Here is a 17444-nt window from a genome sequence, read left to right on the forward strand (position 1 = left end):
TTGAATTTTATATAGTTTGCAGAAATTGTATTTGCAACAAACTCTGTGAAGAGGAACGCAAGACTGATTTGGGTTGCGTGCCACAGAAAAAGTTGGTGTCTGATGATTCTTTAAATATGCAATGTACAGTATTTGTTTTTTGTTGTCAAGTAATACAATATTGTAGCCATGAAACTAGGTTAACTGCAGGCTCATGCATTTGTTCATCTAAATTATAGCTTTTTTTTAGCTTATTGTTAAAGATTTTGGATTTTTAGGCCACATCATATCTTGCAAGATTTTGGTTTATTCCGTTTACAAGATCTATTCTATTGCTTTAATATTGACAGTTTCTTTGTTAAGTAACTTTAGTTCAATATATTTGTCAGCAAACTCTCACCATTATTATATGTTCCTTTAGAACTTGTTATTGAACAGGTTGATGCTGAAAGCCACTGTGCAAGCCAGATGAAGTTACCGATGGATTGGATAAGTGCGCAAGAAACTACAAGGTGTATATTCGAAGTGGTAACTCTAGTAATAGTGATCTCTTAAAGAATTTTAGATATTCATTTATAAACTATTGGAAGAACCTGGTGTATTTACTGGTTACATATTTGCCGAAAAAATATTAGATTTCAATGGAATTTTGCATGATAGAAATGTTTAGTGTTTGTTCACGGCATAATATCTTGCTTTTAGTGACAAAATGATATCATAAACAATAACAACATGTTTAGTGTTTGTTCATGGTGTACCATCCCTTGAAACTTCGACTGAAATCCCTCCTTTGGGTGCCAACTTTGCCCCTTTTCCAAAATTGATCTTCTTGGGCTAAAAGCTTTGAGCATGCTCCACCATATTTGCCTTTTTCAGTGGCAACGTTCACTTTCTTCTCTGACCCCCTATTGTCTTCTTGAATGCGAAGTCTAACAATCAAATCCTCCATAGGCATCTGATTTCACTTGTGCTTAAGGTAAATCTTGAAATCTTTTCATCTAGATGGAAGCTTTTCAATAACAACAGCTACTTGGAAACTCTCGCTTATGACCATTCACTCAGCATGAACCTCATGAATAATCACCAGCAGTTCTTGTACTTGACTGACCACAGTCTTGGAATCCACCATCTTATAATCAAGAAAGCGGCCAACTATCCACTTCTTAGCCCCAACGTCCTTGATTTTATACTTATGTTCAAGTGCTTCCCATAAGTCCTTAATTGTTTGCTTTGTGTTGTACCCGTTATACAACGAGTCAACCAGTCAGTTGAGCACATAATTCTGACAAATATAGTCAGTGTGCTTCCAAGCATCAGCAGTATACATTGCTCGCACGTTACTCTCATCAGTGAGCAATGGTACCTCTTTGTTATAGTAGCGATCCAGATGCAACTTGGTTAGATAAAACAACATCTATTGCTGCAACGTGTGAAGTTCGATCTATTAAACTTCTCAGGTTTCTCAGTATGTGTAGCAGGCACATTAGGAACCGTAGGCACAACAGGTGCAAAGGGTGCAGCATGGATCGTCGGTCTATAACCTGGTGGAGTCTGTCCAAAAGGTACACTAAACTGTCCAACGAGTGTGTCCCACGGGCACATGCCCCATGGTGCATGTCCAATCGGCGTCTGCCCCCCATTAGATACTACGATCTGTGCGTTAGGGTTAGGCGTCGGGTGATGACCCCCATCAGATCCTACAATCTGTGCGCTGGGATCAGGCATCGTGTTTAGCGCGTTGTTTACAGTTTGATTCTCCACTAATCAGTTAATCCATAAACAAGAAGATATAGACGTATCAGTCGCAAATAAAAAAAATTAGTTTTAAGATTGTGAATACAATTTGCGAATAATAGAATCAAATAAAAGTGTGTGCGAATAACAAATTGTGTATTAAACTGAAGAACAAATACAAAAAGATATTAAAGAAGATACGAATCCCCAAGTCGAGTCGAAACTGTCTCCTTAAAGCTATTTCACCTCTCACCGTATGTGTTGAGTCGATAGCCTCCAAGGATAAAAAGAGGTTGCGGCATCGTTAGCAAGAACGGAACCTTCGGCGAGTTTGAATCTAGCAAGAAAACTATCACCAGAGATAGGTAGGGTTGTGGTGTTGATAAAGAGAGGAGGCTTTGTTTAGATAATACAAACCCTACAACCGATAGAAGTAAATATAGGTGCAGAGAGACTTGTGCGCTGATTTTTTTCATAAGTAAATATTATTAATTAATGGAATCGGTGTGATACTTGCAAGCTACTCTGTTTCATAATAATCTGAAACAGAATCAGATTAAAATATATCAAGACATACACCATATCAATTAATCTGAAACAAAATCAAATTAATTTATGCCATAGTATTTGAGCCAAATTCCATTGAAAATAATAATTTTCCATTATTAAGAATATATCATCGTATCTCACATATCTCTTAGTCATAATGCTCAAAATATGACTTACCAATATGAGATTTATACCTATATTTTCCAAACAAAAATTACCAAAAAAAAATAATCATTTAACAGTAATGCGTGAAAACCAGGGCTTTTAATCGATACGGACCATCTGGTGTTTCGGCTTATCCGGCTCGAAAATATGATACATGTTCCATATCCGTTTTGAAAACGATCAAAATTAAGCCAGTATATTATATGATCCCGGATATGAGCACACCTTATACCCGCTCAGATTCGGTCTCATATAATTTTTTCATAATATGATCATACCCGAATAACCGAGTATTATCCACAGTTCATATTCGATTCGAACTCATATACATGTTGTATTTTAAATCCACACATTTGTTAGTAAATAGTAATCATTTTATAAAATTTTAATATCTTATTTAAGTTTATATCTTCATAAAATATGATTTATTTAATGTGATAATGCTTATTTTAAAAAGTAATATATATAACCAACATACAAATATAAGTTTTAATTTAAAATTATTACTCCCTCCGTCCCACCAGATTCTTTACTGTCTACTTTTTTGGACATCCCACTCATTTTTTTACATTACAAAACTTTTCTAAAATAGTTAATGGGTTCCACCACTTTCCCACTTTTTCTCTCTTTTCACACTATTTTTACTTCACTATCTTTTATATATTAAAAAATCAATGGGTCCCCTTGCAAAAAAAAATCAATGGGTTTCACCACTTCACCCACTTTTCTTTCTCTTTTTCACTACTTTATACATATTTCTTAACTTCCATGCCCAATCCCAATGTAAAGAATTAGGTGGGTCGGAGGGGTATATATTATAATATATTATGTTTACTTGGACTAAATGATAATTATTTGAATAATTGAAATAATATTGATATTTAATGTTAGTGAATCGGGCTGATATTCGACGGATCATAAACTATCCGGTTAAAAAATAGAAAATACGATAGCGGATCATATTCAATTCAAATCCGGACTTCAAATACTCAGGATCGTTTTATATCCTAATAATATGATCTCGGACTTAAATTTGGACAAACGAAAAATAATATGATCCAATACTTGAGCAGAGGGATACCCGATATGGTCGGGATCATTCTACCCCTAAGTAAAACCGCGTGGTCAGTCGCGAAACCTTCCTCACCTTGATAATTGTGGTGAGTTTAATATTCTGATTCACTAGTGATAGTCAGAAGAGGTACGCGCTTATTCATAGCAATAATTACCCACACAAAATTATATAAATCATGATTAGAAGTATTTTTAAGAAAAATGTGTAAGTGCCCGTGTGGCCGTTTATCATTTAATTTGACCGTGTATCTCTCTCAGACTACTGGGATGATTAGTTTATGGCAGAAAGGATATTGTTAAGTTTGAAACAACTGAAAAGAACAAATTAATTAGTCGACCCACTAGATGCTACAAACTTGACTCGTTTGTGTCTGGTAATATTACTACTAGAAAGTAGATGCAGCAAGTAAATGATTAGTCTGGTTAGTTGTTCCATGCAGTCATGCACCTAATGAAAGTATGAAACGCGAGTGTTTGCGTCTTGCATGCGTGCACTGTGCCTCAACACATACTCAAGTTTAAAAGATGAAAAAAAGGGTAAAACGGAGTTCTTCATGTGTGCGGTAGAAATGCAGAACAAACAACAGTTAGGGCTCAAGTGGTTTGCTTTGTACTCCTCCGTCCCGTCAGTAAGCTTACGTGCATTGTTTGTACGCATTTTGAGACTCTAGTTCTATAACGTATTTTTAATTTATTTTTTTAATAAAAGTTTAAACGGTTTTTTTTTGAAAAAAAAATTATAATGTAAGTATACTTTATAGAAGCCTTAAAATGCGTGTCGAAAAATAACACAAACAGACGGAGTATCTCCTAAGGATAAAACATGTAAATCGATGGTATAGTAACATGACCAAAACCCTAAAGTTCTCTCCATTTTTGAAGCAGTTGTTCATATGAGGGCTTCCATTGTTTTTTATCGATGAAAAATCACAAACTCTTTTATTTGTTTTGATTTGTTTCTTTCAATAATCTTCCTCTTTGAGGAAGGATTTATCTCCTTTGGTTTATTTTCTCAGATCTGCATCATCGGAGCTTTCGGTTTATTTTTTTTATTCGATTTAAGCGGAGTTTATCGGATACTAGAGCTAATCGTCCATCTTGTGATTTCGACAATTAGATCTAAGTTTTTTTTTTATTTTCGTTTGTTTTCAGTTTACTTTTATTTTGACTTTGACTTGGATTTTCAGGTTGTTTTCTCTACTTGTTAAGAGTTTTGTTTGTCGCTTCTTAATTGTAAGCAGGGTTGATGAAAGTTTGTATGGAATCATAGTTGTGGTCGATAGCTCAAACGATAGCTATATTAGAGCATGATGAAAAGGATACCAATAATTCAACGAGAATGCATGAAACATTTACTTGTATTTGCATATATATTATCTTTAAAATATCATTTAACTATCACTTTATGAGAACATGCAATTGCAATTTATAGTTTGTTCGAATCGATCATTGGAATTAGATGTCGTATAACTTTTTATTAATAGATTAGCACCTTAGTTAAAAAAAAGTGTGATAATTGAATATTGTTCATTTTTCAGAGTACTCCATTTACGACAATATAGCTGATATTTAGCACGTAGATAGATGAGGTGCAGTTTCGTCGACCTCAGTTTATAGAATTGGGATTTCTGAACACTGGGTTATCAATGGTTTTTATGTGTTAAGGTCAATTGTGATACTACTGTTTTCAGGGATGTCGTTGCAATTCGGATTGATTAGGATGTCTTTGATTTCATTCTTAGATTCAAGAATTTTTAGAATTCTATTTGTTAAACAGTTTGGAAACAAATTAATCAGTTTTTTAACCTACTTGTATAGCCAGTTTGGGGTTGTTTCAGCATGGTTTTATTCTGATTAATGAAATCTCTTATATTTATTTGGCAAAAAAAAAATAATAATGGGAAAAATAATAACTATAGGGATGTTTGGCCCGGGCTTTTAAGGTCGCCTTCTGAATTTATAAGTTAGAAGCACTTATTCGTACCGTTTGTATATAAAGTGAAGAAATACTTATAAAAATGTGAGAATACTAAATTCTGTTTCATGGCTTTTAGTGTTTTTCCATACACTTTAAGTACTTATATATTTTAACTTGTTTTTAACTTATACTACATTTTTTTACGTTATATGAAAAGCATTTATTTTATACTCACGACCATTTATCTTTGGTTTGTGAGTTCGCGAATGAGACCGACGTTACACAACTCATTATGTTCTCTTCGTTGTCGACCTAATTTGTGATTCATTCACATAGCATTCTATTCAAGGCATTGAGAAAATATATATTTCATACAATTTTCTTGTGTACTTTACATTGGTGTAATTTTTATATATAAAGACATTTATTATTATTACAATCAAAATGAATCAAATATATAAAATTATTAGAAAAATCATTTTGTATAACTTACTGTATTTTAATTAAAGCCTTGTTCCGAAAGATTAAATCACTATTATCCTCACATCGACTATTATCGATGTGAATTTTGATATTATTTACACAGAAAAAAAAAACAACAATCAACTTTTTATCGACAAAATCTGGTTGAAGAGTATCCTGTCGAATTCATCTTTTCGTCCATGGTAAAAAACAAACTAGTCAAAATTAGAAAAATGGTTCAGCTATGAAAAGCAAACAACAGGTACAATATTCTGGTAGAACAGAGTAGTTCTTAAAGCAATCTTCTGGAACAGAAAACTTCATAATTTATTTTACTTACATAATTTACAGAGATTAAATCAATAAACAAATTTGTTAATCACATAGCATCAATATCCGTACTAAGTTACAATGTTTAGATACATCAATTTTAAGCTATTAAGGAACAATAAGTGTGCATCAGATAAGTATGACTCCAGGAACCACGTGGCAACATCGTATCAGTAGTTATAATGCGCATCATTTCAGTAGTTATAATGCGCATCACACAGACGGGAAATACTTGTTGAGATTGAAGGGCAATGAATAGAATTCCTCACTTCGTACATCAGTCTTATAGGACCGGAACTTGTCCCACCAGTGTTTACCTCTGTCTTTTCTGATCGAACTATCCTTTTTATGTAAGGTGTTATCCAGGAAATATGCTACGATGCCAGCAACGAAAGCTTCAGACTGAAATGGGACGTTTACAATGTCATTGAACTGCCGAATTCAAAGGAAAAGAAGTAGTTCAGTAACTCATACACTTGAGTAACAGCAATTCAAAAATCATAGTAAAGACATTTTAGTTTCTACCCATCTCCCAGTCGTGTTAACAGGGCCATAGCCCTTTATTGCTGTGTACTCGTTGAAGTATTGGGCGATTGAAAGTCCCAAAAATATTGAGAATCCAAGTACGAATTTTGTTCTGAAACTGTTCAGGTTACAGAATTGAAGGAAACTCAAACCCACTCCACCTGAGCAACATGATTTGGCAGATTATTCATCAATAATTCAAGATTTTAGGAAAAGAATAGTATGCGACATTAGTACTAAACATACCAACATAAGCAAAGAAAAGACAATACAATGCAGCAAAGATCGGTGACGGAATAGAAGCGAATACTGCCCCAAACTTTCCTGCGGGATCATTGTAAGTGTACTTGACAAGTTAAAACAGTGTTCACTGTGCACATAGAAAGCAGATTTTATGTATCTACGCAATTGAACTTATTAAACAGAGAGGCTTACCCAGGATGGAAAAGAAGATCATAAAGCAAGCAGCGATCTGTACAACTCTTCGACTTCCCACCTGAGTTAATGCTAAAAGACCAGCATTTTCACTGCAGAGAGACCACACATTGACCAATAGATATATTTTGCCAATAGTTGATATAGAGGTTTTCAAACAAAAATAGAAGCTTTTGTCAAGTTTTAATTCGTCGGCTTACATGGATACTGAAGATCCATTACCAGTCCCAAAAATCCCTGACAACAGAATTCCAATTCCCTGATAAAATCACAAAGCTTAATTCAGTACTATGATCACCAGGTAATAACTTGGAATTTATGTGTAATCCATCTCAAGATCCTTTTTAAGTGGTCAAATAGTATGCTTTTTCTAGATCTGAGTCAACTTTTTATTTTAACTTGCATGTGTATTGTGAGGTAGAAATGTACCATGCACACCTAGGAAGTGAAGCAGGGTTATATACTATCATGTTTGTCAACAAAGGTGACATGGACCTAATGAGCTTTACTTTTTTTTAAGTAACACAAAATACGTGTTGGCAGCTTATGAGCCTAATACGTTATAACTTATTTTGGTTAGTTTAAAGTATACCTGTACAACTTTGCACTATTTACAGGTGCATACGTGCAAACCTTGGGACATATATACTGGAAGGAGATGATACAATGAGTACATTTAGTCAAATTTAAAATTACAAGGTCGATCTCATAGAAGACTTGACTGTTTACCTGCCAACCGACACCACGACTAAGAATAGAAGGGGGCAAGTGAGTTGCACTTGCATATCGTGCTACTGCAATAAAGCCACCAGTGGACTGCAGATGCCATTAGAAGCATGTTGAAGTCAATATTATTGGATTGAAAACTTGATGTAAATATATACTTTCGGGTTAATGCTAGAGTGGTGGGGATTCATGTTGTCATCAATGAACAAACCAAGAATATCATGTCTGCGGTGTTTTTAATTTAGTACAGAAAGACATAAGAACTCGAGAACAAGTATAAATTAATGAAAATTGTAAGTGTACAAATTTTCATTTGAAATATTGTAGATTTTCAAAAAATAATAGAACTGATACAGACCTCTACAAGAGCAACAAATGTAGCCATCATCATGGCAAAAGCTTCACCCGCATCAAATGAAGGGGATCCCCACTGAAATGGATAGGGAACACTTATCCTGCAGATACAGAGATCTGTCCTTTATACATGACCAACATACTGCTGCACTTTTAGGATTAACTTAAAACAGTCAACAGCATAAACCTGAGTAAGCTTAGTTTTCTACTATATATGTAAACGATCCATGAGATGTAAGCACCAAAACAGAAAAAAATAAGCCAAAAAGTTGTACTTAAGAACAAAATGTCTAAGCATTACTGCATTACTAGACACCCCCCCCCCCCCCCCCCCCCTCAAAAAAAAAAACACCAAAATCCCCTCTCTCCCTTCCCCACAATGGTAGCATTACTTTAATCAAGGAAAAATATAAACCCCAAGATAATGCAAAAACACTTGGTAAAATGAATGATTAAGCACTTTTAGACATTCAAAATTGAAATCGTAATCAACACATTTTTTTCTAATTGAAAAGACTATATTGGCTTCATAAGAAGATGCTGCTTCAATCACAGCATAGAAGTTTCAAAGACCCGGATAGAGACACCATATAGATTATTGTTAAAAATGTTAGATAATACCTCATAAAATGCTTGCTATTGTGAAACAAAAATGTTCTTACCATGGAGCTCCACCAATAAGTCCAGCACGATCAGTACGACAGCTTGTTTGTGTACTTGGTGACGTGCCATTATAGGCTCCACCAACGGTAAGTAGGTGAGCATATATCCATACAATCACCACTGAGAATAAAACAGCAAAACGATCAAAAATGTGTTTTCCCGGTTTTATAACATGAGGCAAATACTGAAAATATGAAGTAGTGGAGACGGGTAGAATTAGTTATAAAGCAGTCCCAGGAAAATGTAAAGCAAGAAAAGCATAGCATACAATATATATATCTATATACATATATCACCTGAGAAAATACAATTAAAATGATAAGCTCCGGCAATCCAATTTCAACACATTTGGCAACCTGATTCACCATTCAAAGTTTAGAGGCAGAAACAATATATGAAGAATCAGTTGGGCTTACAAGTGCACAAGCAGTCTAATAAGAATGAAATCAATCATACATCAAAAATGTAGTGACTAACACAAACACATGTATGTATAACTTACACCAGGGAACCCAAACTCATACAGCCCAAAACCAGTAAGAGCAACCAAGGGAACAGCTGACAGTGGACTCAAAAACCTTGCCAGGATATATAACGAGAAGTTAGATAAAAGTCACAATATTAACAGAAATCATATTTTGAAAATCAGATTGGAAAGTTGCAACAGAGTCAATGTTGAAACAATACGTTATGGTAATTGTTCTGATAGCTTCTATGGCAGTCATGTATTATTCATTGCATGTCTAAAATAGATGTACATTAACCAAGAGTATAGGTGAACTTGATGCTTTTTTTTAAGTGCTGATAGTCAAGTCACCTTGTAACATTACGCCAAAGACCACTAAATCCCAGGACTATTTGAATCGTCGAGGCAATTATAAGTGCACCTTGGACAGCCCGCATTATCTTCTTAAATCTCTGAGCAGGCAAAAAGAAAATAAATTTAATCATATTTAAATATATCACATTTAGCATCTTTCTATATGGAATCTCTTACATGAATTTTCTGCAAATTTAGCAACACAGTTTGAAATAAATTCCAAGTATTGTGGAACAATAAACCAAAAAAAAAAAAAAGTTTTCATTTTTCTTTCTAAAGATTATTGTATGAAATTAAACGAGGATAAAATAAATGATGACACTATTATACTATTTTATCTGTCTGGTTATTAATAGAGTATCAATAATATCCATTTCTCAAGTAAATAACATCATGAGGTATGGCGTCAATGTGGTAATCAAGCTCAAGAAAATGGGAAAAAAATAGAACTACAAAGAAGTTTCACCAACCGCTACTGGATCTTGGTCACTCCATCTACCAGACAGAATAATTGATATAGTTGGTGCAACAAAGGTGTACGAGCCTCCAATTACAGCTGGTAATCTTGTCCCAAATGTAGTTTGTAGTAATGTGTTTAACCCAGCTACAAGAAGTAATGTTTGGACAACTTTGGCTTTCTCCTCCTGCAAGAATGACAATTTTGATATTAGTTAAATTATAGATCACCAGATAAAGATCCTGAAAAGAAGTAACTGAGTTTCATGCATAATTCTCCTTACGTTTCTTCCCCCCATTTGTGGAACAAGAGCACTTGGAATTATAACTGTCGTAGCAAGCATTACTATAAAATGCTGGAATCCAAGAAGTATAGCCTCCGCTTCATCACAATAGTCAAAAAATCATTCAACCAGAAAAAACCCATTTCACAGGGTGACCCGTATAAATTTTATATTCAAATTACATTTTAAAAATCAACACAGAGTGGATTGCGTTATAACTAGCATTTTAGCAAAGTGATTAGTGCATACCCATATTCTTTTGGCAACAAATTCTCGAGATTCATTAGTCATTACAGGCATGTTCGTGTGAGTAATTGGGGAAGGGCATGTCACAACTGAATTTTCCATTTAAATAGTATAATCCATGATAAGAAGGAGAGCAGATTCCAACTTCACAAAAATATTTCTTATCCCCTAATGGGACCAAATAAATTAATTGGGTTAAAAACTCATTTTCACTTATTTTAATCCTTGTTATTCTGTAAGCTTCCCAATCTGTTCACATAATTACAAAAATACTGTAGTAGTATATATCATGGACAGAAAGTACAGAGGATATTCTACAACAGAAGACATACAAAGGAGCTTCTAGTGGAAAATTATAACAACGAATTTAAGAAGAATCTGAGAGCAGAACTACCCAACATAACTTTAGTTAGAAACAACACACTCAGGCAGGCAGAACTATGGAAAGAACACACATAAACTGAGAGAGAGAGGGGAAGAGGGAGAGAGAGAGAGAGAGAGAGAGAGAGAGAGAGAGAGAGAGAGGGAGAGGGAGGGAGAGGGAAAGGGAGGGAAGGAGGGAGGGAGGGAGGGAGAGAGAGAGAGAGAGAGAGAGAGAGAGAGAGAGAGAGGGAGAGGGAGGGAGGGAGGGAGGGAGGGAGGGAGGGAGAGAGAGACTAACGCCATGGTGGAGGACTGGTGATACAGTAAGAAACATTAGGAAGCTGGTCTTTAGGTGGGTGTGGAGCTGGTTCTCCGCCACCTGCCATCTTTCTGTATGTGTATATATTTACATTCCTGAAATTAAGGTTGCTGAGCTCTCTCTCTGCAGAGTACTCCTAGATGAGAAGTTACAAACCTATAAAAACCCAAGATCCAAAATCTCATAAGAATGAGAATAAGACCCGCAATTATTATTATTTTGAGCACTCAAAATGCTCAATCACTAGTAGACCAACCACATGAACAGGGACATAATTGATGAAAAATATGTTACTCACAACAAACAACATTTATTACTATGAATAGTGGTAGTCCAATACCGGTGCCGCCAATTATTTTTATGCAAAATGTATAGAGAAAATTATTGAAGTGAGAAAGAGTGTGAAACTTAAATTCAACAGAGGTTGATTACACGAAAACGCCCCGGCTTGGCGTTGAAATATGCTCCCTCTGTTTGCACGCATTCTGAGTCTCTTATAAAACATAGTTGTATATATTTTTTTTAAAATTGTATTTTTTTTGAATAAAAGTTTAAATATCAAATTTTTATTCGGAGAAAAAAATTTAAAATATATATTATGGAACTATACTTTATATGAGTGTGAAAAAACGTGCCGAAAAGTAACGTATAGAAATGAGGGAGACGGAGGGAGTAATTAACGTAGAAACATGGGAGTAAATAAAGTTGAGGTAGTTACCGAAATTATTAATGCCCACATTGTGCCTACGTTATCCTATTTAAAAGAGATCAAATCATACGTGGTTCCTTTCGCCTAAAAAGCTTACAATGATTCGATTTTCCCTTCAAATGCCTGCCTTCCTTAGGGGCCCGATATGATGAGATCAATCAATGATCTCGAAGCATGTTGGTCGACCCGCGCTTTTTAAATCATATTCGGACGCGGATTCTCCCAAACTCGATATAACCGCCACGCAATGAATTATCCCGATTCCAAAATGAAAGGCGCGTCCCTACTCCCCGATAAGGACAACCCACTAAACCCCAGAGTATGGCCTTCCAGAAGATGTACTCAAGAAGTCATATGAGCTCCCTAATGGGGATAACCCGCAGAGAAAAGTCTGTTGAAAAATGTGGGTTTAAGCCTCACACTGTTGTGTTGATTTTGAGCCACATTGTTTGAGTGAGCATTGGATTGTGTTCTCCTCCGAGAGATCTTTCCGAGGCACTTTGAATCACTCGAAGTGACTAAGAGATTAGTGAGATAGAGGTATCCAAAGTTGGTCTCTTAGAAGTAGAAAATGAAGCTTGAAATTGTATCTCACATTTAAAAGAATATGGGCCTTCCATGGCTTTATATAGTAGAACACCCATATGGTGTTTAAGTTGTCTTTAATGTGTTATGCTCCACCACCTACGTGCGCGCAGGGGGTGCAAATCATGGGATTTCAAGGCAAATTTCGTGGCTTCGCAAGCCTCGGGCTTTTTCGCGTGTGCGACCTACGGTCACGAATGCAGCAAAATCTGGGCCCGAAGAATTACGGACTAGTTTTGCTGATTTTATTTTCCACTAGGCTTAATTATATTGACAGAAATTAATTGTGATTTGATTTCGGATTAATTGCTTGGTTTAAATTTATTCGTTTTGATTACGAATTTAATTTGTAACCGCGTGAATTAATTAACGCGTTTAATTAATTACGAAGAGTAGTGCACAAGTTTTACAGAACCTTCCAGCGTCTCTATAAATACAATATTATAGAGTTATTAGGGCTATCAACACACACAGCCGCACATAAAACCCTAGCCTCTCTCTCGTCTTCTGTCGCTGATAGTTTCCAGCCTGTTCTTGCTCGCTGAAGGTGCTGTTTTGCTGCATCGTGATCCGTTTTTTCCTGGGAAGCCTTCGTTCCACACATACGGTGAGGAGGCGAATACGCTTTAAGGAGACAGTTTTGCACTGGACTCAGATTATTGTTTATATCCTTCGATCTGTTTGTCTTCTTACGTTTATTGTTCTGTTGCGCACACACAAACACATATATTGAATCGTTGGTTTTTTGCACAGATTGTTCAACAAAGTCTTCCCTCATCATCCTTCACTACTCCCCAATGAGGGTGACTCACTAGAATACAAAATAGGGTCTTCCTCTACTAACATCAGATCTCATCTGCACCCAAGGGCATCCCCCTTAACACAAAATGATCTCTTGCATCCTTCAATCCTTTATGTAAATCATTTCTTCATTCAATTAGGTATTCTCAAACTACCATAATCGTGGACGCGTCCTCGATTAAGACCTTCCTCGGGGGCGCCTTTCATCCCCATACTAATCGACCTATTTTCGACTTAATTGACATCCCATGATCATGCCTTTTGTGATGCCTCAGATCCACACTTCCCGTGGATCCAAGCTGTCACACCATCTATGGCATACATGTCTTTACACAAAAACTCTCGTCCAAAAGTCTAAGGTCGGTCGTCTCCTTACAACTCTATTTAAATTATTTACAATATGATATACATAGTCATATATTACAAAGATAATCAACTCAACCTCGCCATGGGAATACTCCAGTTAAACCTCCTCCTAACTTGCCTGTCACGCCTTTTCTTGCTCTTGTTGCCACTCGTTTCTGGGCCTTTCTTCGGATACATGCCATATTCACTCTTTACCGTTCATTAATTATAAATAGATAATGAGCAATTGAATGCTCGGCAAGTGAACTAGATCATTGAAATCAACATAATGACAATTATATAGTAAATGATAAAAAAATAATATTCAATGCAGATTCAAAAGAAGGGATGCTGATGTGTTAAAATATAACTACCGCAAGTGCACGATGTCTATTGTAATGTAGACTGGCAAATGCAGGGTCGTATCCTAGGAGACAGTTTCTATAAATTCTTATTCGGTTACAGTCAATTGTTTCCATATCAAAATGATATATAAGATGTTTTAACTAACTAATATAACCAAATTAATACTCATTAAAAAGACGCCAAAATAATATATTTAGAACCTAAGTCAATCAGACCCATCATGCTTACACAATAACTGGCTTCAAAACTAAAGTAATTATAATGGTTAAGTAACAAGAGTATGCTTTTATCTCTCAAGCGTCAACACTTTTGAAACATGAATACATGTATAATTAATTTTAGTACTTCAATTAATCAGGCAATTATAGCAATGTTAATCTTTCTCGAGCATTAACGCCTTCAGAAATCCAATGATGCTCTCGCACTCATATTCAGTTCTACTAATTGTATGTGTGCCTCCAATAGTATATCTCTTGATCATACTCCTATTCGCATAGAAATTAGAATTAATTCAAAATATCAGCCGATTATATAAATTAATATTAAAACATATTAGTTAGAATAATCACAATTAATCAGGTCACTGGGAAAATCATGTTAATATTATAATGCAAACATGGCTTCCCCTTAAGCCCCGGAAACAACTACTCACTAATAACTAAACAAGTAAAAATAACTAAGACAATCAATGTCAGCGCCAAAACAAATGGAAACGAGCTACCTCCTCGATGTCAGCGCCAAAAACTTGACGTGTGCAATTATAATTAAGTGCAGGTGTATAGTGTCTATTACAGTGTAGACCGGAAAATATGGTTTGTATCCTCAAGAAAACAGGTTCTATCAATTGTTATTCAATTACACACAATTGTGTACAAATCAAAATGATTATAAGATATATTTTTAAGTAATTAATACAACTAAATCTATCTATCTATTATATTAATAATAGCCCAACATGGATCATGTTGAGCAAATAAAATCATGAGACATTTTAATCTCATAAAAAGACTTATTTATCCTTATATTTAAAACTCATTAACTCTCACCTTAACTTGTCATTTATGTCTTAATAACATTCATTTATATACTCCCTCCATCTGATTTTATGTGAACTGGTTTGACTTTCACGGAGATTAAGAAAAAGATAGTAAATGTAGTTGAAAAGTAGGTAAAGTGATGGTACCTCCATTTAATATTTAATAATAGATTTGAGATAGTGGAGGAAAGTAGTGGGTGTAATAGTGTTTATTTACTAAAAAAAGAGTATAAAATATAGAGGTAGTGAGTGTAATATTGAAAAGTAGTGTTCAAAAATAGTAAGTAGTTACTATTATGGTTTCATTCTATTTGGGACTACCTAAAAAAGAAATTACGTCACATAAAATGGGACGGAAGGATTAATAATAACGCATGGGACCAATTTAGCAAATGAAATTATGACACATTTTATTCAATTGATTGAGAAACTTATCCTCACTTTTAATATTTGTAAAAAATTGTTCTTTAATAGAATCGAATAGTGAGTACACTGCTAGCTTTCATTTTTCTGTAGCATTATATCAACTTGTCATTAATATTTTAATATCATTTATAAAATATGTATGTATCATGTAAATAACAGATTTTTTGATGTTTATTATAGAGACTTAATTCTTGTCCATTTTTAATAACGACTTTATTTTTGTATTTATTAATATAAAATATATCGTCCAATAATATATCTTTATATATGATGTGCAGACTATTTTTTCTGTTTAGAAACAATTTCGATACCATAAAAGTGACCAGATTAAGAATCAAAAAACAATTCTAAAAAAATATGATTTAGGTTTTATAAAAATATCTGTAAATATGAATTTTAATCAGACTATAATATATTTATATAGTTGTTAGATTGTTTATTAATTTATTGCTAAAATTGAATTAAAAAAGGTTATTACATATCAGTGCTAGAATAATATTATAGTAAAAATATTTGTAGACAGATCTGATGCATCTAATGTGCTACTCTTATATGTGTATCAGAAAGTAAAGATTATAGGATCATTATTGTATTAGTAATTCTTCATAAGTCCATACTTACATAATTGGTTAAATTATTTATAATTAATAATTAAAAAATAAATTTAAAATATAGGGCTATAAATTGTGGTCTTAAATAATCATATTTATATAAATTAATTTATCAAAATATTTGTGAACGAATATGACGGCTCAAAAGATGATTTAGTACTCTATCATCGTTAATATAACTTTTCATCGGAATAGAGGTGAAATTATATATAAAAACCATTCATACCTTACTTTCAAACGAAATATAAGTATTATACCGTCAATTACGAGCTGCACAAAATTATTATGGATGTTTAAATAATTTTTTAATAATTTAATCTCCACGATTTATCATTATTTTCTCTTAACTAATGAATGTGTGTTTTCAAACGCATTAAGTTTTATCATTTTTTGGATTTTAAAATAATAAATCATACAATATATATGTAAACAAGCCGTTCGAGCCAACATTTAAAATTCGTAAAATTGATGTATTTTTTTATATATCTAGAAAGTAGCACACAAATTATAGGTTAACTATTTAGAAAATATTCATGAATGATCAATTTTTATATAATTATATTGATCACATTAAATTTCATAAAAATTTTAAAAAATAATTTACATATTTAAATCGAGTTACTAGATACAATACCCGGGCACGGGTTTTAGGGCTAGTTAATTCTAATTAAAAAGACACTAAATTAATATATAAAAGGTCTAGGGGAATCAGGTACATCATGCTTACACATAACTGGCTTCAAAGCTAAAACAATTACAATGATCAAGTAATTATAAGAGTATGTTAATCTCTATTAAGCATCAACACTCTGGAAACATGATTACACATATAATCAGTTTTAGGAATTCGATTTATCATGTAATTAGAGTAAGGTTAATCTCTCTTAAGCATTAACACTTTAAGAAATCCAATTATGCTCCTGCACTCAAATTCAATTTTGCTAATTTAATGTGTACCTCTAGTAGTATTTCTCTCAATCATCCTCCTATTCACATAGAATTAATTCATGATATCGGCCGATTACATAAATCAATATTAAAACATATCAATCAGAATTTACAATAATCAATCAAATCACTATAAAGTCATGCCAATATTATTGTGGAAACATGGCTTCTCCTTAAGGCCTAAGACAACTACTCACTAATAACTAAAGAACTAT

At 33.9% G+C, this 17444-nt stretch overlaps 1 protein-coding gene across 2 annotated transcripts; it reads right to left on the reverse strand.

Moving 5' to 3' along the window:
* Positions 1-6235: 6235 nt before the first annotated feature.
* On the reverse strand, positions 6236-11593 carry LOC108192324 (nucleobase-ascorbate transporter 6). Of its 2 annotated transcripts, none has more exons than XM_064092651.1 (14): positions 11382-11593; positions 10475-10572; positions 10205-10378; positions 9732-9832; positions 9417-9492; positions 9211-9270; positions 8914-9098; positions 8256-8352; positions 7901-7987; positions 7372-7430; positions 7172-7263; positions 6983-7060; positions 6737-6897; positions 6236-6643 (listed from the first exon to the last, which is right to left on the reverse strand). In XM_064092651.1, the coding sequence occupies exons 1-14, from the start codon at positions 11467-11469 to the stop codon at positions 6425-6427; spliced, it is 1575 nt and encodes a 524-aa protein (XP_063948721.1). In that variant the 5' UTR covers positions 11470-11593; the 3' UTR covers positions 6236-6424. The 2 variants fall into 2 exon arrangements, with proteins under 2 accessions (XP_063948721.1, XP_063948722.1); XM_064092652.1 differs by lacking the exon at positions 11382-11593 and adding an exon at positions 11115-11229.
* Between the last annotated feature and the right edge of the window lie 5851 nt (positions 11594-17444).

This window comes from Daucus carota, chromosome 4 (assembly GCF_001625215.2).
Source record: "Daucus carota subsp. sativus chromosome 4, DH1 v3.0, whole genome shotgun sequence".
Classification (NCBI taxonomy): Eukaryota; Viridiplantae; Streptophyta; class Magnoliopsida; order Apiales; family Apiaceae; genus Daucus; species Daucus carota.

Bases quoted from the DNA above. Each gene is read 5' to 3' on its own strand.
- LOC108192324 (XM_064092651.1), bottom strand. From the start codon at position 11,469: ATGGCAGGTGGCGGAGAACCAGCTCCACACCCACCTAAAGACCAGCTT. The intron at 10,379-10,474 runs GTAAGGAGAATT...TCATTCTTGCAG, and splicing joins CACAAATGGGGGGAAGAAAC to GAGGAGAAAGCCAAAGTTGT. The intron at 9,493-9,731 runs GTGACTTGACTA...TATCCTGGCAAG, and splicing joins CTTTGGCGTAATGTTACAAG to GTTTTTGAGTCCACTGTCAG.